Source organism: Nuphar pumila, chromosome 3, assembly GCF_984573655.1.
Source record: "Nuphar pumila chromosome 3, dmNupPumi1.hap1.1, whole genome shotgun sequence".
NCBI classification, from domain to species: Eukaryota; Viridiplantae; Streptophyta; class Magnoliopsida; order Nymphaeales; family Nymphaeaceae; genus Nuphar; species Nuphar pumila.
The window spans coordinates 38,116,948-38,142,146 of record NC_143251.1 but is presented as its reverse complement, the minus strand read 5'-3'; the positions used below and the strand labels follow the sequence as shown (position 1 = coordinate 38,142,146).

The window sequence follows — 25,199 nt, the reverse complement described above, 5'->3', positions numbered from 1 at the left end:
ACTTCAGAATATCAGTTAGCAGACTTCTTTACAAAGCCTCTCACTGCTCCCAAATTTCACTTTCTCTTAGACAAACTTTCGCTCATTATACCGTAAGTTTGAGGAGGAGTGTTAAAATGTAAAATATATATATAATAATATTCATATTATTATTATATATATTTATATATTTTTTATCTTTTATTTTTTTGTATTTTTTTATTTTTTAGTTATTTTAGTGTCTAGTTCTAATAGAACTAGACATACCTTATCTAGTTAAGTTCCACTTGGAACTTAACTAGAAAGGTAACTGTTGGACTAGTCCAACGGCTATAAGGAGAGCTCCTTAAGAGCTCTCCTCTTCCCACTTATATATATAGGGGTGCAACCCCTCTTGTAATTCACTCAATGCTTCTTAAGCATTTTATCATTTCAATAAAGATTATTTTTATTTCCTTTTTGTTCCCATTATACCCATTTTAAGGGTTATGTTCAAGTGTCTCTCTAGACACCCTCTCTTGCGGATCTAAGTACTTTTGTGGAAGATCCTCACTTCATTTCACAAACTTGGTCTAGAGTCTCATGTAAAGGAGGAAGCTCCTCTTGATTTTTTTTTTCGGTGGATGATAGAAACACGAACATGTTCAAGTTCGGGCCTAAACTCTCTCATAAATTGAAAAAAAACTCTCATCAAGGATTTGATTTTTCCTATGGCGAGCATCATAAAGGGTATCCCAAATAGGCTCTATTTAAGCCATTTGGTCTCAAAGTCTTTTGAGAGTATCATAGTACTCTCTAACACTTCTTTCTTCTTGTTTACAATTGTTAATCTTATCTTGCAAGTTCCATTTATGGGGGCCATCATGTTGGGTATAAGTTTGTTTGATATAAACTCATACTTCATCGGCCCTCTCAAATTTCAGTATATTTTCGCATGGTTCTTCACATATACTCCCCATAAATAGGGATAAAACCTTGGCATGTCCAACAACGCATGCTTTAATAGCCTTTTTGTAGTCTAAAAGAACTTTTCCTCTCTCTTTATCTTTAATAGGCCCATCTTTGGTAATACCATCTTCCCCACAAATAGATTTTGTGAGAATAGGTTGAGGTTTCGATATGGAGCCATCAACATAGTCCCATAAATCTTTGCCAACCAAAATTCTTTTCATGGCGGTGGCCCACATATTATAATTTTTTCCATCAAATTTGATGAGAACAATCGTAACCATTTTTTTAGCCATTATACCAAGAAAAGAAAGAGTAGGAGAAGAAAAAAAGATATAGAGAAAAAAAGAGAAGATTGCAAAAAATGTGTTGAAGAAGTTTGATGGTGCACTTCCCTGTGAAAATCTCTATAAAAAGAGACTTTGTGTATAAACACAAAGCTAAAACCACGAAGTGTGTGCAAAGGCACGAATACACATGCATAAAAGCATAAAAAATATCAACTTCAATATATTGGGTCCCAAAAGGGGCTTTACAAAAGCATAAGAAAAATGAGAAGGGGAGCACCCCTATATATACAATGTTGGAGGAGTGGGGGGGGCTCCAACATATACGTTGGAGCCCACTAACGGTTATAAATATAACCGTTGGAGGGGGCTCCAACGTATATGTTGAGGCCCCCCCCATGTTGCACAAAAGACAAAAAAAGAAAAAACAAAAAGAAAAACTAAAAAGAAATAAAAGCAAGAAAAATACAATCATATTCTCAAATGAGAATATGCGCAAAATGAGAGATGACTGAAATACCCTTTATCGGGTTTTAAATATATATATATATATATATATATATATATATATATATATATATATATAAGATCATTACATTTAGCACCCCCCCTCAAACTTAGGGTGACATAACCGAAAGTTTGCCAAGAAGGAAGTTAAATCTTGGAGAGCACAATGCTTTGGTGAAGAAGTCTGCCAGTTGGTATTCTGATGTAACATATGGAAGGTTTATGGTTCTTTTTAAGTATTCTTCACGAACATAGTGGCAGTTCATCTCAATATGCTTCGTGTGCTCATGAAATGTGATTTTTGGCAATGTAAATTGAACTTTTATTATCACAACACAGTTTTGTGGGCCCTTGAACTTGAATATTTATATCTTCCAGCAAGTTGTGAATCCAAACGATCTCCATGGTAGTAGATGCCATGGCTCTATATTCGACTTCTGTGGATGAAAGTGAGACCTTCTGTTGTTTCTTGCATCTCCAAGAAAATAAAGATTCCCTAAAAAGATGCAAAAACCAGTGGTGGAGTGACGGTTATTCGGGTCACCTCCCCAATCAGAGTCAGTATAAGCAATTAAATTCAATTAAGAATAAGAAAATAGAAATACCCCCTTGTTTATTGTACCCTTTATGTATCTGATGATGCGGAGAATGGCGCTCATATGAACTGTAGTAGGTGCATGTTGAAATTGACTAGCAACATGTACTGCATGAGAGATATCAAGCCTCGTAATGCTGAAATACGTTAAAGATTCAACCAGTTGCCTATAAGGTGTGGGATCTTTTAAGAGAATCCCATCATCAATCTTCATCTTCGAACCTACTATTTCAGAAGTTTCACAGACCGTGTCATCTGTGATTCCTGATCTGTCAAAAATCTCACAAGCAAGTTTAGTTTGAGACAAAAAATAACCTTTGTGAGAGTAGGCAACCTTAATTCCCAAAAAATATGTCAGAAATCCTAAGTCTGACATTTCAAATTTTGAAGTCAAGATAGATTTAATGGTCTTGATTCCTTTGGTATTATCACCTGTTATTAACATATCATCAACATATAACAGTAATATAGAAATCCCTCCATCAGATTTCTTAACAAACAATGCAGTATCAGTATAGCATGAAGTAAAACAATTTTCTATCATTACATTGTTAAACCTATCGTGCCAAGCTTTGGGAGCTTGTTTCAAGCCATACAGAGCTTTACAAAGATGGAGAACTTTATTTTTAGGGTTTTTCATACCAGGTGGAGCATCCATATAGACTTATTCATTAAGATCTCCATTTAAGAAAGCATTTTTGACGTCCATTTGAAAAATATTCTATTTTTTAATTGAAGCAATGGTGATGAGACATCTGACAGTGACAAATGTCTCTTCATAGTCAATTTTATATTCTTGACTGTACCCTTTAGCTACTAAGCGAGCTTTATACCTCTCAAGAGATCCATCACTCTTGGTTTTTATTTTGAACATCGATCGGCATCCTATAGTTTTCTTTTCATTGGGAAGCATTTGAAATTCTCAAGTGTCAGCTTCCCTAAGCGCTTTGAGTTCACTCTCCATGGCTTCTCTCCATTCAACACATCTTTTGGCCTCTTCAAAAATTTTGGTTCAAAATATGAGTGAATGACACTTAAACAAGTCCGATATTTAGGAGAGAAAGAATCAAAGAAAACGAATCTAGAGGGAGTTTTTCTAGTTCTTTCGGTTCTTCTAGGATTTGTATCATGTGTGGAGATAGATTCACTAGGTTCACTGTATTGTTCAATAGCACTTCTAAAGGTACTTCTATCTCTATGAGTATAGGTGATAGGGTCTCTAGTTATATTTTTTTCTTGAAAGGTAGGCAGGTTAGAATCATTGTTATTTTCAACCAATTCTTTGTCATTATCATATGTTAATTCATCATCACTAGAGATATCATCATCTTTAGATAATAAATCAAATAGGAAAGAATAGTCGGCATTTTTTAAGTGTGATTCATTCTTTTCAAAACCACTATCATTTTCTAAAAACGTTACATTCCTTGAGACATATAACTTATCATTTTTAGTATCAAAACATCTAAATCCTTTTTGGGTTTCGGAATAGCCAAGAAAGCACAAGGAATGACCTTTGGTAAGAGTTTATCATTTTTATCTGTAAGAACAAAGCACTTACAACAAAAAATTCTCAATCTATTATAATTGGGTTCTTTACCATATAGAGTCTCAAAAAGAGAAATTTTATCTAAATTTTTGGATGGAAGACGATTAATAAGATAAATGGATGCAAGGGTTGCCTCGGCCCAAAAAAAATTGGGAATGATTTGGGATATAAGAAGAGTTCTAATTGTTTCAATGATATGTCTATGCTTTCTTTCGACTAACCCAGTTTGTTATGGGGTCTTAGGACACGATCTTTGATGGACAATACCATAGTTTTCAAGATATTTCTTAAATTCATTGGAAAGATATTTGCCTCCGGAATCGGTCCTAAATATCTTTCAATTATTATTAAATTGATTCTTAATTATCATATGATATGATTTAAAACATGAAAACACTTCATGCTTATGTTTAAGAAAATATATCCAACAATATCGAGAAAAATCATCCACAAAAAACACATAATAGGCAAAGGCGCAAAGCCTCCCTTGGATATGACGGGTGTCAGTCCCCAAACATCCGAATGAATAATTTCAAAAGGTTTTGTAGTAAACATAGATCTTTGTTTAAAAGGCATACTTCTCATTTTTCTAAGAATACAATCATTACAAGAGAAAGTATTTTTACAAAGATTTTTAATAAAATGCAAATAGGATAACTTGGTGATATTGGGATGACCAAGTCTTTTGTGCCAAACATTTATGTCTTTATGTTAGGTCACATTACAAGAAGGATTTTTAGGGATTTGAAGAGAATCCACATAATACAAGTCTCCCTTCTTAGAGCCTTCCCCAATCAACTTTCTGGACCGGTGATCCTATATTAAACACTTATTAGATGAGAATTGAATGTCACATCCAAGGTCCGAGAGTTGTGAGACGGAAAGTAAGTTCAAATTCAATTTTGGTATAAATCTAATTTTGAGAATAAAGAAATTTTGAGTTTCAAAGTTTTCAATCCCCCTAATTTCAAGAGAAGTATCATCCGCAGTTAAAACAAAAGATGGTGACAAACTTTTAGAATATTCGGAAAGAGAAGAAATGTTTGGAGACATGAAATGAAGCACCTGAGTCTAAAAGCCAAGAAGTTTTACCTGGAGGGGAAGGAGTAGATACGGCGGCACCGGAAATGGTTCCCTTAAAAAGAGGTTAAAGAGCTTCCATAATTTGATTTAAAGAGAGAGAGCTTCATTTGTGGAAGTAGATGTACCTTTTTCCTTTTGTGGTTGTGATGTAGTTGCCATATCCAATAATTTCTTCCATTTGGGACAAACCGGTTTGATGTGTCCCAGTTCCTTACAAAAGTGACACACAATTTTGCTATAGTCCCTTCTTCCGCCTTGTCCTCCATTGGATCCTTGATTTTGATTTTTAAAATAAAGAGGTTTATATGTCCTCAATTTGTTCCCGGGTATAGAAACGACATTCACCTCATCACACTCTTCTTGATTTGTAGGCATTGCAAGAACACTTGGACTTTGCTTGCTAATGCCCATATGAGTTTCCTCTCCACTTAATTTTGTAATGGCGTCTTCTAGAGAGGGAGAGATAAAAGAGGATAGAAGAGAAGATCTAATTTGCTCAAACTCGGGCCTTAGCCCATTCAAAAAATTAAAAAATCAATCTTCTTCTAATTGTTTATGACGAAGCTCTATGGCCTCTCTGAAAAGAAGACGTCATTATGTATATGTCTGACCCGACCATTTATATAATAGATCGGGTCTAGACCCAGTTCGTGTATAATGTAAATTAACACTCTATTAAGGGGTATTTTCGTACCCTATTTTTACACACTTATTATATTAATAGAATGAGAGGGCAGTCACGATTGACTGAACCCCTTTCCTCTGGAATCTCTCTCTCTCTCTCTCTCTCTCTCTCTCTCTCTCGATGACAGGCCTATGAATGAAGAACAAGGACTTCTTTCTTTCATGGTATCAGAGCAGCGTGACATCTGGGAGTGAAGGGCTGCCAGCGTGAATCTGCGTGGATCTATCAGCGTGAATCTGGACCCAACGTGAATCTGCGTGGATCTATTAGCGTGAGTCTACCAGCGTGAATCTGGACCCAGCGTGAATCTGCGTGGATCTATCAGCATGAGTCCATCAGCGTGAATCTGGAAAGGTAAAATACAGGTTCCCTCCATCAGCGTGAATTTGGAAACGTAAAATACAGGTTCCCCTTTTTCTTTTGTGAAAAACTCGATTCTCTTTCTTTCTGTGATTCTGTGAACAACTTGATCCTTTCTTTCTTGATCTATGATTCTGTGAGAAACTCGACTTGGTTAGAAACGTGAATCTGCTTTTCATTTCAGATCACTGTGATTCTTTTTCTGTTAATCACTGTTGCTCTCTCACTTGTCATCTGTTTTTCCCTCATCTGAAAATATTTTTGTTTTCATTGGTTCTGAAAAGAACTGTCTGTCGAGTATCACCTGTTAATCATTGTTGCTCTCTTGGTTCTGGTTTCGTTGGTTCTGTCAGCCGAGTATTCTGACTGGTCGAGTGCTTTGTCATCATCTACATATATTAGTCGAGCAGTGTTCTGTTAGTCGAGCCCTCTGTTTCTATTTTTTATACCTAAGTGTCAGTTTAAACATATTCATCAAATGGATTTTACTCACGGGCAATCATGTCTGTCCTCAAGTTTTCTCGGTCAACTAGTCTCTGAAAAACTGAATAACTGCAACTTCTTAACCTGGAAAAGACAGATCATCCCGTTTATAAAGAGTCAGGACCTCTCTGGTCATCTGGATGAATCGGTCCCACCGCCTCCAGAATTCCTTTCGCAAGAAAAGGCGGACGATAAAGGAGAACAATCTGTTGTTCTTCACAAGAATCTAGAATATGTTGCTTGGATGAAGAGGGATCAATCGCTAGTGGCATACATCACTTCAACTCTTTCACAGGAGGTCCTTATTGCTCTTCCTGATGATTATTCGGCAAAGGAACTGTGGGATACGTTAGTTCAAACATATTCACAAATGTCTGAGGCAAGAATTATGTTTCTTAAGCGAGAGTTTCAAATGTTGAAGAAAGATTTCATGTCTATTATGGAATACCTGAATAAAATGAAAGGCATCACAGATCAGCTGGCCGTTGTTGGGTGTCTTGTCAGTGAAAAAGATAAAGTACAACAAACCTTGAGTGGATTGGGGTCAGACTATCATGTTATGACGACAACCTTACTATGTTTACCAGAACTTCCAAAGTTTGAAGATCTTCGTGTGAAATTATTGCAATATGAGATGATTCTGAAAGGATCTTCTGAAGACTCTCATGGGAATTCAGGAACACAAGATGTACTGGCTATGGGAATGAGTTATGGTAGAGGACGAGGAAGTTCTTTTCGAGGAAAAGGAGGCCAAGGGAGAAATAACTATGGAGGTCGTGGCATGAAACCAACACCCAATATCCAGGGACAAAGACCCATTCCCACCTGCTTCATATGCAACAAGAAAGGGCACATTAAAGCAAATTGTTGGTTCAATCCTCAAAACAAAGGAAAGCTCCACAAGCAGAGGCTAGGAAGGATGAAGAAGTAAAAGAGTTGTTGTTGGCAGCCTTGGCAGGATTGAATATGAAATAAAATGACAAAGGAATTTGGTATGTCGACTCTGGAGCAGCTACTCATGTTACGGGTGATGTAGGTAAACTCTTGACTCTTACTCCTTATGTTGGAAAGAATAGCATAGTCACAGGAGATGGATCCCATCATGCAATCTCACATACTGGAAATGCCATTATACACATGTCAAAGTCCTCTCTTAAACTTCCGAGTGTCATCCATGCGTCTAATATTCAAAAGAACATTGTTTCTGTCTCAAAACTTGTTGATGATGCTAATGCTTCAGTTGAATTTACTCCCTCTTCTGTTTATGTCAAGGATCTTCGCACGAGGAAAAAATTCGTTGAAGAAAGACGATGGGGCAACATGTACATCTTTCAAGAAGATCCTTCCTCCATTCATTCCAACCATTCATCCTTGAAGCCTCACCAACGTCAAGTTTTTTATTCTGATTTTATATTTACTGTTTCTGAAAGTAATAAGCCAAGACTTTGGCATAGTCGTCTTGGCCATTGTGGTCGCCATTTCATTGAAAAACTTGTTTTGAATAATCTTATTCCTAAGTCCAGTCTGAGTTCAGAAGTCATTGATACAAAATGTTCTAGTTGTCATTTATGTAAGAGTCATGCTTTACCTTTTGCTTCCATTAATAAAAGAGCTTCAAACCATTTGAGGTCATTTGTTCAGATGTCTGGGGTCCTGCCCCAATTACTTCTTTTTCTGGCAGTAAATACTATCTTATTTTCATTGATAGTTACTCACGTTATACTTGGATATTTTTTATGAAGCACAAATCAGAAGTCTTTGGATTGTTCCAGAAATTTCACTCTTTTGTTCAAAATCATTTCTCTACCAACATTCTTAATTTCCAGTGCGATGGAGGAGGTGAATTCTCCTAGAGTGACTTTGTTAATTTCCTTCAACATAATGGGATAAAGAGAAGAGTGTCTTGCCCTCATACACCTCAACAAAATGGGATTGCTGAGAGGAAGCATCGACATATTGTTAAGACTGCAAAGAGCATGATGCACGGGAGCAATCTCCCTGTATCATTATGGACTGAGGCCTTCCACTCCATAGTTCATGTGATAAATCGATTGCCCATGAGTATCTTAGAAAATAAGTCACCATACTTCTCTCTTTTTGGCATACAACCTGATTATCATGAATTACGTGTGTTTGGGTCTGTTTGCTATGTTCACATTGACAGCTCACTCAGGCACAAGTTCGAAGATAAGGCTTTAAAATGCAGGTTTATAGGATATGCAGAAGATTACAAAGGGTACAGGTGTTATGATCCCCTGAGCAAGCGTGTCAAAATATCAAGGAATGTAATTTTCGATGAAATGAACTTTGCTGATCAGAATACTAATTCAACTATGGTGGATACTGATAACTCAAGCTCCACCATTGAGGTATACTACTCATGGTTAAATTCAGAACTTCTCCAATGGTAAAGTAGACTGTCCAGAAAATTGCAGTCAGAAGGAGCCACATGAGGATTCAGCCAATGAGACTCAAACGGAGGAAACTGTTAGATATGACTTGGAGCCAACAAGGTATAAGGGTATTGTGTACACCCGGCGAGAGAAAGAGCCCTCATTCATTCCTTGTACGAATACGGATCCATCTGGATCATCCGCTTCGCAGCAAATGGATATCAGAAGATCCTTACGAATTTGACATCCGCTTGACAGGTGGGTAAGTTATAAAAAATTTTCATTGGATTTTCAGTTATTCTTGACATCCATAAGTAAAGAGGATGAGCCTCTCATGTTCCGTCAAGCTGTGAGCTCTAGAAGATGGGTAAAAGCAATGAATGAAGAAATGGAGGCCTTACATGAATGTGGGACATGGGAGATTGTACCTAGACCACTTAACAGAAATGTTGTTGGGTCAAAATGGGTGTACAAGATAAAGTATAAACCAGATGGGAGCATCGAAAGGTACAAGGATCGACTTGTAGCCAAGGGATTCACACAAGAGGAAGGCCAAGACTTAGATAAAACCTTTAGTCCTTTAGTTAAAATGGGGACCATTCGCATTGTGTTGAGTCTAGCCATTAAACATGGATGGACATTGAGCCAGTTGAATGTAAAAAATGCTTTTCTGCACGGGGATTTAAAAGAAGAGGTCTACATGGAACAACCCACTGGATATGCAGAACGAGACGCCAAAAAATATGTATGCAAATTAAAGAGAGCACTCTATGGTTTGAAACAAGCTTCTCGTTCCTGGTTCGACAGTTTTTCTCTAGAAATACAACGGCATGGCTTCTCTCGATCTCTTATGGATCACTCATTATTTATTCACAATGAACAAGGAGTCACTACTCTTTTGTTGATATATGTAGATGACATCATCATCACAGGGAACTGTAAAAATCATATTGAGCAGGTGAAAAAGTTATTAAATCAGAGATTTAAGATGAAAGATTTGGGAGAGCTGCGATATTTTCTTGGGGTAGAAGTTGATAACAGAAATGATACACTTACCCTTACTCAACACAAATATACGTTGGGCATTCTCGGCAGAGCAGGCATGACAGATTGTAAGTCGTTAACAACTCCAAGTGTCATTCATCAGAAATTGAGTTCCCCGGAAAGGGATATATATGGAGATCCCACTAAGTATCGCAGTTTAGTTGTCATGTTACAATACCTGACTTTTACTAGACCCGACATAGTATATTCGGTTAATCAGGTATCCCAGTTTATGCATGAACCTCGTATGTCACATATGGAGGCAGTCAAACGTATACTTCGCTACCTAAAGGGTACAGTTGGTGATGGGCTGGTATACAAGAAAAAGGAATTAGATCCAGGCGGGGGCCATGAGATCGTCACTTATGCTGATGCTGATTGGGCGGGTGATCCAGACGAACGACGATCAATATCCGGTTATTGCAGCTTCATTGGGCCAAACTTGGTATCCTAGAGCAGTAGAAAACAAAAGGCGGTTGCTAGATCAAGCACTGAGGCTGAATACAGATCGATGGCCACTGTTACGGCCGAGGGTACATGGATAAGACATCTCCTGACAGAAATGGGAGAACCGATTGCTCGGTCACTGTTGTTGTGTGACAATCAAAGTGCCATCAACATGTCGTTCAATCCCATCCACCATAGTCGAGCAAAGCACATTGAAATAGACCAACATTTTATTAGGAAAAAGGTTGAAGACAAAGAGATTGAGCCTATGTATGTGCCAACTGAAGAACAAGTTGCTGACACTAAAGGGTTAACAAAGGATAGATTTTGGTTTCTGAAGAACAAGTTGTTCATGGTCCAACACCATGCACAACTTGAGGGAGGCTGAAAAGAAGACGTCATTATCGTCATAATGTATATGTCTGACCCGATCCATTTATATAATGGATCGGGTCCAGACCCAGTTCGTGTATAATGTAAATTAACACTCTATTAAGGGGTATTTTCGTACCCTAGTTTTACACACTTATTATATTAATAGAATGAGAGGGCAGTCACGATTGACTGAACCCCTTTCCTCTCTCTCTCTCTCTCTCTCTCTCTCTCGATGACAGGCCTATGAATGAAGAACAAGGACTTCTTTCTTTCACTCTCCACTTCACTTTGGTTCGAGCATAGCAAGCTCATCCCAAATGAGAGTTCGGCAAAATACTCCCTTATAGTCATTTTTCCTTGGAAAAGAGTTAACGCCCTCTTTTGGAGATAATACTTATGGGAAAAGTCCCTAGAAGTGTACATCTTTTCAAGGTACTCCCATGCTTGAGATGCCCTTTTGAATTTTATAATATTGACATTGATTCTTGTCTCAACGGATGAGAAGATCCATGACAAGATTTTGAAGTTCTTCATTTCCCACTCCTCATGTTTTTTGCTATATTCTTCAAGAGTCTTGGTTCGTTCATCTCCCTTAAGAACTTTGATTTCCCCTCTTTCAACCAAGGTGATTTTAGGCTCTAGTTCCGGAATCAAGCCTTGAACGTAACTCCAAAGCCCTTTTCCTTTAATATAGGCTTCCATATTTCTGGCTCATACGTGATAATTGGAGCCATTAAGCTTAAACCCAAGAGAGAAATGAGAGTCTTTTTCACCCATAAGAGAGGTAAGATGCGAGAAAAGAATACGTACCACAATAAGATTTTAAATATTACTTGTTGTAGTAATCTTCTAAAATATGGGCGGACAAGAGTCTTCACTCCAATCACCAAAAAGTTGAAGGCACGCTTTTTGAGGCACTCGATATTGTGAAGGACACGAATTTTGTTCTTCAAGCGACCTTGCTCTGATACCATGTGAAAATCTCTATAAAAAGAGACTTTGTGTATAAACACAAAGCTAGAACCACGAAGTGTGCACAAAGGCACAAAGGAGAACTCTCACAAGTGCACAAAGGCACGAATACACATGCACAAAAGCATACAAAATATCAAGTTCAATATATTGGGTCCCAAAAGGGGCTTTACAAAAGCATAAGAAAAATGAGAAGGGGAGCACCCCTATATATACAATGTTGGAGGAGTGGGGGGGCTCCAACATATACGTTGGTGCCCCTCCAACGGTTATAAATATAACCGTTAGAGGGGGCTCCAACGTATATGTTGAGCCCCCCCCCCCATGTTACACAAAAGACAAAAAAAAAAACTAAAAAGAAATAAAAGCAAGAAAAATACAGTCATATTCTTAAATGAGAATATGTGTAAAATGAGAGATGACCAAAATACCCTTTATCGGGTTTTGAAAATATATTTATATATACACTTAGATAGATACATATACATATATAATATATATATATATGAATATATATAAAAAGATCATTACATTTTAACATTCTCGAGGCAACCGACGAATGCTCTACCAATCTCATGATCCTCCTTTTGGTCTTCACTACAAGTTACAACCCAAGAGCACCAATGCTTTAATACCATGTAATGAAATGTGGTCAACACAAACAAGTGCCTCTTATGGGCAAGAACAACATACACAAATGGAGACCACTAATGGGTCAAGATACAATCACAAACATAATGCCACTTATGGGTACGAGAAACAACATAAAAAATGTAAGGATTTTATTGAGACAATACTTAAGAACAAGCTTAACATACAAGATGAGTTACACCCCTTATTTATACGCAAAAGGAATCAAAGAAGAGCCATTGGGAGGTGCTCCCAACAGCTAGAGATATAGTTGTTGGGAGCACTCCCAACAATTCTATTTCAAGAGCATTACAAGGACTATAATGCTCTTGATAAAAAGAATAAATTACAAAAATAAAAAAACCTAAAGTGCCCCTAATGAACACAACTAATTACATAAGGAGAAATGAATAAAATACCCCTAATGGGTTTTACTTATTACATCAAGAAATATATATATATATATATATATATATATACATATTAATGTATATATACATATGCAAAACAATAAGTATATATATATATGTTAGCATATTATATATATATATATATATATATATATTATTTAACAGAGATCAGCACTAGAAAAAGAAACCATATATAGGAAAATATGGAAGTTTTGCCATGTTAAATTGCATTAGGCGCTGTTCCAGTTAGAATGAGCTAAGAGTAGAAAGGATAGAGAGGAAGGAAATTACGAAGAAAACTAGCTTTGACATACAGTTGTCATCCATTCTGAAATCAGACAAAAATGTTCACAACTAATTTTACGGTTACTCATATTCACTGCTTTGCTGAAGATGCATGCCTAGTCAAATGCTCTTTCTTGATTGATAGATGCCAATTAGAAAAGACAACCTATGTGACCAAGATTATATGTGTCCAGCCTGAAAACAAAACAAAATACAGACTTACTGGAGAGTAAAGAAGAATCTCATGGAAACCAGTCCATCACAATACAATGTACGGAGAATATGTCCTAGAAAAGAGAATGTTTCCAAATAAGATCCCTTGTCTAATATGTGGACAAGACAGACATTGAATAATAATTAAAAAAACAATCATCCCCATAGATCACTTTAAAGGATGAAATTCTATATTCAATCACATCTCTTTCCCCTCTCTGCCACCATGTTGTAGAAATCATAGTATGGACCTTATTGGGAAGAGCATGTGGAGCTTTGAAAAAGTCAGGCTCTTCCTGTATACCATGCCCATGGAGTTTTACAGCCTTGTCAAGGAATATGCTCCACACCATCACAAGAGTATGTCTGGTGGATGGGGAGCACCTGGAGTTTAATAGCTTAGGATTCTCAAACTCCAGCAGCAACTTGTCTAAGTTCTCCATTACCACCCTGACAGATCCACAGACCCCCATCCAACCCCTCCCCAACAATTCCCACCCAGAAAAAAGGAACAAGACAAGACAACCCAATTAGATGACTACTTCAGTGTCACTAATTAGGGCCATTTGTTACAAGGCAGGGGATGAGAAGAGTCTTTTATATGAAAGGGCCCAACCATCAAACAACTCCTACAATCATGCAGTTCGCAGGGGAAAACACTTATCCCAGGGTTAGGAGCAACAGCAATTTAGTAAGATGCTCTTTCCAATGAAAACATGGGGCCTATGACAATGGTGTTTGTTTTGCTTATCATGGGAAATGGCCCATTTTCATACAAAAGAGGGTTGTTTTTGTCAAAACAAATGGCTCTTAATGACTTCAATATTTAGGAAAAATATAATAAAAACCAGTGCACATTTGTGCTGAGAAAGTGAGTTTAATTTAAACTACTACCTAATTCATATAAATCATGAAATCAATGCTTGAAGATAATAACCAAATAACTAACCTCTCAGGCACCGATTCCCGCTCTAAACTAGAAATACGACAAGGAACAGGGCGTCCACCATCACAGTTGTTAACAGCAAGACCCCCGCCATTGTTTTTCTCCTTATCTTTGCCTCCAGAGCTTTCAGTTTCATCTTTTGATGTTGAGCATTGGGTTTCGCTGGCAGGCCCATTACCAGAGTCGGCTGATTGTGACACTATTATCTCCTCTCTTGTGTTTAAGTATCTGCTTTCTGAAGAAGAAGCTTCATTTGAATTTTCTCTGAAAAAAGAAAATGTGATATGAACACCTCATCACTTGTATCAGAGCTCAAAAAAAAAGATTAGATATGATTATTTCAGAATATGCACTGCACCTGAAAACAGCAGTTGCAAATGCTGGATTTCCTGATGAAGATGAAGCCTGAAAAATTAATAGGCCAAATATGCATCCCTTTAGATAACAGATTATAGCTAAAACAGCAAAGATGAATCAATATAAGTTGGAAATAAAAATCTGGCTGCCTGATACAACCAATTTGAAAGGCATAACAAATAGACTAACCTTATCCTTTGATAGTGGTCTGGGATCTTCATCTTCTTCTCTCATGCCAGGCAGATCTTCGTCATCTCGAATCTATTCAGAAATTTGAAGAAATCAGCAGACAAATACACCCTGCTGTTATACAAGGGCTTGCAGAACTTAAATAAAGGACATGCAAAAGTTTCAGTCATATAATCTTGAACATCAAAAGTGCAATGTAGAAAAAGATGTTGCTAACCAGAGATGCCTGAGCTTTCAAGTCCTCAATGTCAAAGTTCCATGCACTAACGCCCCGCTTATACTCACTCTGGCAAATCAAGAACAATTCAGTATAAAAACATAATTTCTCAAAAGGAAACTGTGTTTATACTTGGTAGCGGCTTATTACTGTACATAGTAAATGATTCTGACACAAAAATATCAACAAATCACCAAAAAATTCATATCATTCTAAGCATTTTTTTTTAAACCAATAAAAAGTCATTTTAGGAATAACTACATATGCAATACTTTTTAATCCATGAATCTTGATGTATAGGGAACATGAGTTTATCTCACACATATGATTGACCTTCTTGCAACAATAATGTACACAGTTACAAATACACACGGGTACTGACACTCCACAGGAAACCATACCAAGTATAAAAATTTCCTACACCAAGAAAAAACATGAATGCAGTTAATCTTTTGATATGCTTCTTTATTGACGCTTATATGATACAGTAAGCTTTTTCTTATGAAAGAATAACACTAAACTCTATCATTATGATACCTGTACCAATGATCCCAAATCATGTCAATAAAGTTTGACTATAGTTATCAGCAAGTCAATGCAATCACAAAAGAATGTAGTTTGATTTTTTATCGAAACTAGAAGATCATTGAATGTAGAACTAGAATATAAAATTGGACAGAGTTAAAAATGTGAAACAAAATTAATCAAACCTGAGATAGAGCTTCTTGCTCTGCTGATGGCATTTTCCTCAGAGCTAACTGTGCAGCATCCTTAAGCTGCATCAGGAACGATGCACAACTTTTAATTAGTAACCACAACAAAAATAAAACAAGTGAACAAAATGATATAAAAGACGAAAATGTTTGTCATCCTACTCAGCTTATATGCAAAGCACATAGAGCTACCTGGAGAGCTTTAACACGGTCCCATAGTGGTGGCAAATCTGCCAAAAGATTTTTTGCAGTCATCTCTGGTGGCTTTGCATTTTTGAAAAAAGAATGCTTCAGTAATTTCTCTGCTGTTGGCCGCTTAGTTTGATCTTTAACCAAGCACATAGCAACCATTTCCTTAAAAGACTGATCACAACTGGAACTCTTCCAATTAGAACACTGTCTGACAATACTCAGAAAAAGACTATACTATAATCTAAAAATCCAGAACCAGACAGGAATTATCATGACCATGCATAAATTTTCTTCTCTTTCGAATATATATATATATATATATATATATATATATATATATATATATATATATATATATATATATATAAGGATAGCATTTGCTACCCTCCTGGGTAAGGAACCCCCTAGTTGAAACTCATATCGAGAAGTTATTTTGACCAAATCTGACTTCATGGATGTGTTTAGCATGGTCAAAATAGTAGGAATAGACCCTTGGATCATAGTTTTTCAACATAAAAATATGTTTTTTTGAGGTTTGAAATTTTGGTACATTGTAGGCCATTGATTTTTCAGTTTTTGTAAAATCTGACATATATGTCAGAAAAACAAGATCCAAAGGTCAGTTTCTAGTAAACTTAATATGTAGATCACATCTGAAGGGTCAGATGTGCAGAAAAACTAAAAAAGATAAAAATATTACAAATTTTCACAAGGGGGTTCCTTACCCACGACGGTAGCATATATATATATATATATATATATATATATATATATATATATATATATATATATATATATATATATATATATATATATATATATATTCATTAGAAAGCATGTCTAGGTTTTATGAAGGTGACATTCTATTAATAAACTTAAATATGCCTATTTTCAATATTCATCATTCAGAAAGACTAGAAATACCTTTGAAAACTTTTTGTCTCTCTCATAATCAAAACCAGGTGGAGCATTTTGGATGGTCATAAGAAGAACCTATTGACAGCAAACATACCTCCATGTCAGAAAATAATGTTTCTTTTAAGGTTCACATGCATAGTATTGAAATTGAGGTCCTAACATGCACAGCTACACCACTGTCATTGCAATTAATAACTGGCAAAGTTAAAAAAACTATGCAGCAAAGATTAGTGCAGTGCGAATTGTAGGGTGACATGAAAAATATAGCACATTGTGGGTTTGAAAGTGCAAATTTTCTACAGTTATATATACTATTACCGTATTTACAAAAGCCATTGACAAGAAGAAACATTGATCAACAATGGCTCTCCCCAGAGATGAATCTGCTCCCCCATTTCATGGAGGGACTCATCTGCACCCAGGGAAAGAGGATCACCACTAATGCTAGCATCAGTAGGTTTTCCTCCATTATTTGCAAAATGTATCAGGGTTCATTATAGACAGCATGCATCACTCTAGCACCAACATGCCTGCCACATCCACTGCCATATTGCTGCAATCCAGGATACTCATATCATCCACCTACAATAAGTGCAGCTCATACACCTGTTGTAGGTATTTCTTCATATTGGGATATAGTATATACCAAGGTTGAAGTATTGGAGTGCATACTCAAAGTGTTTTCTTCCTAACTTAATGCCTATTCTGGCAGCCATGCATGCGGAAAAACAGATAATTGATAAATCAAGTAGTTTGGGCTATCTCTGCATGCAAGTAAAAAAGCAATAAAAACCCAAGAAATTTGAAGACTACATAAAGAAACTACACCTTTTCAAGATCTTAGCACACAAACTACAGATAAGTTCTCTGATGTACATCATATATGTTTTCCAATCAAATGCAACTTGCTATGTCCAGTAGGTACAAGAAACAAATAGTATTTGGAGAAATAAAGTAAGTCTTTTCATTATCTTATGCAACCCAAAACATTAAAACTTAGTTGTTAAATAAAAGAAACCTGATGAACTCACAAACCAATACCCGCTATCCCTTCTCTCCTTTCCCCTTTCTAAATATAAGGAAAATACCTCCTATGATCCTCTCTATCACAACATCCAACACAAGATGCAGATATCTTTTATGCAAATCCTAGAAAACACACACACAGAGTATATATGTATATATATATATAGGTGCTCTGGGAGTACCTACTCCCACATACTAGAAATCGTGGTTGTATCTTCTCAACCAAACCTTATGAATGTACTCAACATAGTTTATTTGATAGGAATCATGTTTTTTGGACATAAAAATATGATTTTTTAAGTCAGAAAATTTTGATACATTGTGAGCCATTGATTTTTAAACGTCTTAAAAAACATACATGTATGCTATAATCACATGATCCAAAACTTGTTTTCTACTAAATAATGCTTATGGATCATATCTATAGGGTCTGATCAACAAAAAAAGTTCAAGAAATTTGAAAATCTAAAGCTTTTATTTATTATAGGTAAAATAAATATCACTATATTTTGATAATATTACAATATTACCACAATAATATCGTGATATTCTCGTAACAATATCACGATATTATCAATTATTGTTACTGTTTTTATTTATTTTCTACATCTTAAATGTGTTTTTCTTCTTTATTTTGTATTTTTTACTTATTTTTTATTATATATGTATTTTATTATATGAACATGATATTTTCTTACTTATTTTTGTTATATATATATATATATTTTAAGCTCCAAGATTTTTTCAAGATTTATCACCAAACCTATAATAGCGCAAGAAATAGCCTCACCGAGATATAGCCGATACCGATATTCGTGACTATGGAAGAAACCAGCTTCAAGTCTGACTAGGCCATATCCAACTATGTAGGACTCAGTGATGCTTACATCCAAATTGTCTACGTCCCTAATTCCACTCCCACTCTTGATCCTGATATAGGTCTGACAGATGGAACCATGAGTCCATATGTCAGACCCATGAGGACCCAAAACATTTGTCCAATATGTGAAGCCACTAGACTTGAAGGCATTGGTTGCATAAATAATCCCTCCTAATTCAGTTTAAATGCTTCAGCCAGGTTTAGCGGCCAGTTAAACCATCAAAATTGGGTCTCAAGCATCTCTACATATATGAAACCAATTCACTATTATCTATATAAACACAACAGCCAAAATAATTCAAATAAGGTTACCTTTTATGCATAAGAGATCAAACCTTGGTATGTGCAGGTCATCAATTTCTCATTTAGTTACACCATTTGGATGATGCCCAAAACCTAGTTTAAAACTGGGTTTTGGGCTAAACCATGTTTTAGATCAAAAATCAAGTTTTGGCATTGTTTGGGGATCATACCAGAAGTATTGCACGGTTAACATCAAAACTCCAAAGTTAAGCATACTTGAGCGAGAGTAGTACTGGGTTGGGTGACCCCTAGGAATTCCTCATGTTTCACTCCTTTTTTTACCACCTGCCTGGGTCGCCCGAGTGGTAGCGGACTTGGGGAGAAGGTGTTGACCCCTTCATCCTAGGTTCGACTCCCACCGGGTGTGCATGTGCCTTTCACTAGTGGGCTCCGTAAGGGCTTGGGTGTCGATGACCCCACCCAAAGATTACATGCTTCGACATGGAACTTCGTCATGAAAAAAAACCAGGTTTATTCCAAAAACCTGGTTATATGAAATACGAGTCCCCGTAGGTTAAAACCCAATTTATCCAGGGAGGGATTCTCCCTATTAAGATGTATGTACCAAGGTTGCCAAACTAGGAAGCAGAAGCAGGAAACGATACGGGAAGCGGAAGCAGGAAACGATACGGGAAGCGGAAGCGAGAAGCGAAGCAATTTAAAATTTATAAGCAGCGGGAAGCGAAGTATCAATTTAAAAGCAAAATATTAAAAAAATGAAGCAATATGGTAATTGAATAGGAATCGAACATGAAACAAATAAAAACTAAAATAAAATTGATCATTCTTATATTTCATGATTTTTCAGTAAAAGAGTTAAATTTTTGTTAAAATCTAACAATGATGGTTACTAATTTAAAGAAAGTACATGAAAAGTGAGTGAAAGCGTGAGAGAAAATACATGAAAAACATGAAAAGAAACGTGAGAAAAGCATATAGGAAGCATAGACCATGTGTGTAGGAAGCATAGAAGAAGCGTGGGGGAATCGAGATTCACATGAAGTTTCGGATGTAACGCCCCAAAATTTCGAACCTTATAAATTCCTTGAAATAGTTGGAAAATTCTTTTTATTTACAGAGTTTATTTTTAAATCAGCGGAAACGATTTCTTTTAAAAGAAAAAGGACGGGTTTGACAACCTTGGGCACGTTAGCGAGAAAACAAAGATTTACCATGGACGATCTGCAATAATACTTAGGAAACCATTCCTTCTATTTGAAGAGAGTATCAAGTTTGTACAAAATTTGGGTTTCCTCAAGGGAAAACCGTATCAAAAACCAAAAATGTCCAGGAGAAGCACTACGAGCAGAAACAGTGGATCCTTAAATCATCTCGCAGTCGCGCCATCGCCTGATGCACCTAATCGTCACCTGTACCCATGAGATGGGTTAGTTTTGCGAAAAACTAGCAAAAGAGTACAAAGACAGAAAGAACTAAATTAGGCATAGATAATTTATGCAGCAGGTAGTAACGAGCAAACTAAGCAGATAGACTGAAGGATTAAGCTAAGTACAACAAACTGAAAAGGTGTGCATGCTCAATTTAGTTATTACTTGATAACCGGCCATGCGGGTACATACATGGCACGTGAGTCGAAACAGTCGAGTCCAAACCGAGTGTTCATTATGTTAAGTATTTTAATATACCTCGATTGTCTGACTGAATCCTATTCCTATGGAGACGACCGATAGTCGAGAGAGTAAGTCCCCAAGGCCTGATAGGGATGCATCCAACTTCTGCAGAAGTGTTAGGCTAACTTATGTAGCCCTTATCCCTCTCCCTATCCTCCGATGACTGGGGAAAAACGGGTCTTTTGCCCTTTTTGAAAGCCATAAATGGACTGTCCATCGGAGTTGGTACACTTCGTCCTCTCTCTTGACGAAGCAAGGTTGAATTGAACGCGACGGGGTTTCTTAGCCGTTGCCTCATTCTTCATGCTCTGGTCCATTAGACCGAAACGAGCATCTTACCTATGAAGGCGATCCCACTCTTATATGTGTTTTCAACAACCTGCACTAAGCATTAATCGAGGTCATAAGACTCTCTCATCCAATCGTCGTAGTACTAACATGTCTCGCATGTTTTAGAAGTACGCTTACGAGAAAAGGGATACAGGTCCTCAATAGGAGCCTCGGGAGTGTGTTTTGCAAAGATATAATGTTTTTTAAAATCTATTTTAACATATCAAACCTTTCGAAACCACACACAAACTTGCCAACATAAGGCATGTGATTTTCTCGAATCTGACATCCGATGACGCAGTGTCTGGGTGCTATGTAAGTCACGACACTGGTTTTGGTAAATGGGTTTCACAAAGGAACCTATCACCCAACAACTTGGTCTTGCTCCAGATCAAGGGTTTTCCCAAAACGTATCGGGTGAAAAGAGGAATAGGTATTCCTCTCGAATACTCTGAGTCTATGGCAAGGAAAAGAAACAAAAGATAATAATGCGAAAAGGAAGTGCCTGGGCGCGAAGCGCGACGGCAAACAGGAACTGCGAAAGCAAGGGACAAGGATCGCGAAACCGCGTCCTTGAATTAAAAGACAGTAAATAGTAACCATGAAAGCAAAAGCCTGGGCGCAAAGCGCGACGGCAACAGAAACAGAAAGTGCGTAAGCAAAGGACAAGGACCGCGAAACCGCGTCCTTGAATTAAAAGACAATAAGCAGTAAATACGAAAGTAAAAAGCTTGGGCGCAAAGCGCGACGGCAAACTGAAATGCGAAAGCAAAGGACAAGGATCGCGAAACCGCGTCCTTGATTTAAAAGTGTACTTATATACATATAAGTATATAAATATATCATTAAGTCCTTTCGATTATCAATTATTTAAGCTTGATTTAATTATTTAAGTCCTTGTGCAACTTCTCCTACCTTGGAGTATTGCGAGAATGAAGCCTTCTACGAACGTAAGTGATTGTCGGTTTAGTTCGCGGGGCGCGAACGGGCTCCGTTGCGTAAACTGCAAAAATACGTAGTTTAGCATGCATAAAATGAATATAGGTAGGGAGAAAGCTCGGTTTCTCCGCAACTCAATGCAGGGGTCATCGGCCCCTACCGTTGCGAAAGAGAACGGGGTAGGGTCCAATGACCCATGCCGTTAAAGGAGATGGGTGCAGGGGCCAAATGGCCTTTGTCGAGTTTTGCTCGACAAGAAAATGGGACAGGGGCCAGAGGCCCCTGTCGGTCTAGAGAGGGGCAGGGGCCATTGGCCCCTGCTAGGTTTCAAGGAAAAGAGGGGGAGTGCGGGGGCCAAAGCCCCCCCCCCTGCGGCTAATCAGGAGAGGTGGCAGGGGCCAATGGCCCCTGTCGAGCCTCTGCTCGACAGGAAAGAGAGCCAGGGGCCCCTATCGGTCAAGGGAGGGGCAGGGGCCATCGGCCCCTGCTGGGTTTCCAAGAGGTGAGGCAGGGGCCGAAGGCCCCTGCTTCCTTTCTTAAGGAAAGGGTAGGGGCCATCGGCCCCTACACGAAGGGAAGGGCAGGGGCCATGGCCCCTGCCAGAATATTAAAAAGGGCAGGGGGGCTCCGCCCCCTGCCTGCTAAGAAGATGAGGGCAAGGGGGGCAGAGCCCCCTTGCCTGTCGAAAAAAGAGGAAGGCAAGGGGGCGGAGCCCCTTGCCTGTCGAGAAAGAGGAAGGCAAGGGGGCGGAGCCCCTTGCCTGTCGAAAAAGAGGAGGGGGAAGGCTCGGCAGGGGCTGCCGGCCACCTGCCGGCCTTCCGGCGAGCCAACGGAAGAAGAGAGGGGGAGGGGTGTTTACCTGGGCTGCCGAAGAGAAAGGAGGTCGTCGGGGAGGGGCTCGCCGGCGAGTGGATGCCGTGAAGGGGAGTGAGGGAACGAGGAGGAGAAGGAGTCGGGGAGAGAGAGGGCAGAGACAGAGAGATGAGAGAGAGAGTCGGGGTTGGGGGAGGCTCGTAAGCCCTCCCCTTTTACCCTTTTTAAAGGGAGGGGCGCACACAGGGCCCGCCCCCTGTGTCGCCGGAGACCCCCCTGCCGTGGGCTGCCAGTCCCCTCGAAAAAGGTTTTCGAGGGGCTGGCACAGGTTGGATCCGGGTCGGGTATGGACCCGACCCGGGTCCGATCTTTTTTAATTTTTTTTTTTTAACTGGTTTTTACATCCACAACCCTCCTTAAAATAATTTCGTCCTCAAAATTAAATTGAACTTAACGATCAATGTACAAGTCAGGGTATTTCTCCCTAATAGCAGAGTGAGGCTCCTAAGTACATTCCTCTATTTCATGGTGCTTCCAACTCACCTTTACAAGAGATATTATCTTAGATCGAAGCACTTGATCTCGACGATCAACGATCTCGACTGGTCTTTCCTCAAAAGACAAATCCTTCTGAATGTCTACATCATCATAATGGATGATGTGTGATGGGTCGTGAACGTATTTCCGAAGCATGGATACGTGAAAAACGTTATGGATCTGAGCGTACTGAGGAGGTAAAGCCACACGATAAGCTGCTTCACCAATCCGTTCCAGGATCTCGAACGGTCCGACAAATCTAGGGCTTAGCTTTCCCTTTTTCCCAAAACGAAAAACGCTCTTTGTGGGAGATACCTTAACAAAAACCATATCTCCTATCGAGAAGGTGAGCTCTCGACGACGACGATCTGCGTAACTTTTCTGCCGACTCTGTGCAGTACGGAGTCGCTCTCGTATCATCTGCACCTGCTGAGTGTAGTGTTGTAGCACTACAGGAGATTCCATCCTTCGCTCGCCAACCTCGTCCCAGTAGAGAGGCGAACGACAGGGCTTTCCATACAAGGCCTTGTAAGGGGCCATCCCGATGCTAGCGTGGTAACTGTTGTTGTACGCAAATTCGGCCAGACTGGTATGAGAATCCCATTCTCCCTTCCAGTCCATCATGCACGCACGCAGCATGTCCTCCAAAGTCTGAATTGTGTGTTCAGACTGTCCGTCAGTCTGAGGGTGAAAAGCGGTACTGAACTTTAAATTCGTACCCAACGCGATTTGAAGTTGTCCCCAAAACCTCGAGGTAAACCTCGGATCACGATCGGAGATGATAGATACCGGAACACCGTGCAACCTCACAATCTCACGAATGTAGAGATCCGCCAAACTGTCTAAGGACTGACTAATACGGATAGGAAGGAAATGAGCCGATTTGGTGAGTCGATCAACGATCACCCAAATCGCATCGTTCTTTCTTCGTGTCCTTGGCAACCCGACGATAAAGTCCATAGTGATGTCTTCCCACTTCCATTGTGGGATCTCCATTTGTTGCATCACTCCGCCAGGTCGTTGATGCTCGATCTTAATCTGCTGGCAAGTCAAACACTTAGAGATGTATTCGGCCACGTCTCGCTTCATTCCGCTCCACCAATATCTGCGCTGCAAGTCTTTGAACATCTTCGTGCCTCCCGGGTGAATCGTATATTTGGATTTATGGGCCTCTACGAGAATTTCGTCTCTCAAAACGGGATCATTTGGGACCCAAAGACGATTTTTGAGTCAAATGCTTCCATCGTCCTTAAGTCGGAAAGGAGTATCGGTCTGTTGTGTACGAGCCTTCAACTTCTCGTACTGCGCATCAGTCTTTTGCCCAGCAAGGATCTTGGCTAACAGCTCAGGTTGAGCTATCAGATTAGAAAAACTGATAGAATTTGATGAGACTGCAAACGGTTTCCAGGAAACCAAATCCTCAATCAACTTCCAACCAACGTATAATAGGTTGACGGAAATGCTAGAAGCCGGCTGAGAGCATCAGCTACCACGTTCGCCTTTCCTGGATGGTAGGAAAGGGTGAAATCATAATCCTTGAGAAATTCTAGCCACCGTCGTTGCCTCATATTAAGCTCCTTCTGTGAAAACAAGTACTTGAGGCTCTTATGATCCGTAAAAGCCTCGAATTGTTCCCCGTACAAGTATTGTCGCCAAATCTTTAATGCTGGCACAGGTTGGATCCGGGTCGGGTATGGACCCGACCTGGGTCCGATCTTTTTTAATTTTTTTTTTAACTGGTTTTTACATCGGAAGCGAGGAGTATCGCGCTTCCGAAGCGAGTTTTTGGGAAGCGAGCTTCCCACCTACCAAAGAAGCTTCTGGTAACTCTGGTATGTACTACTTTTATGTATTATTATATATGTATATATATATATTTACATTTATAATATATATTATATATAGTATGTATATATAGTTATATATATAATATATATCAATATATATTATATATAATAGATTA

At 38.6% G+C, this 25,199-nt stretch overlaps 1 protein-coding gene across 2 annotated transcripts in view; it reads right to left on the bottom strand.

Moving 5' to 3' along the window:
- LOC149842626 (uncharacterized) overlaps window positions 1–25,199 on the bottom strand; it is an 89,706-nt gene that overhangs the window by 27,970 nt on the left and 36,537 nt on the right. For both annotated transcript variants that reach the window (XR_016430797.1, XM_089999331.1), the window contains exons 6-12: window positions 16,784–16,852; window positions 15,860–16,030; window positions 15,665–15,730; window positions 14,955–15,023; window positions 14,738–14,809; window positions 14,550–14,596; window positions 14,195–14,455 (exon numbers count right to left, since the gene is read on the bottom strand). Coding sequence is in view for 1 of the 2 variants with exons in the window: in XM_089999331.1 (XP_089855457.1) it covers window positions 14,195–14,455; window positions 14,550–14,596; window positions 14,738–14,809; window positions 14,955–15,023; window positions 15,665–15,730; window positions 15,860–16,030; window positions 16,784–16,852 (755 nt within the window). In the remaining variant the exon portion in view is untranslated. The remainder of the gene's footprint in view (window positions 1–14,194; window positions 14,456–14,549; window positions 14,597–14,737; window positions 14,810–14,954; window positions 15,024–15,664; window positions 15,731–15,859; window positions 16,031–16,783; window positions 16,853–25,199) is intronic.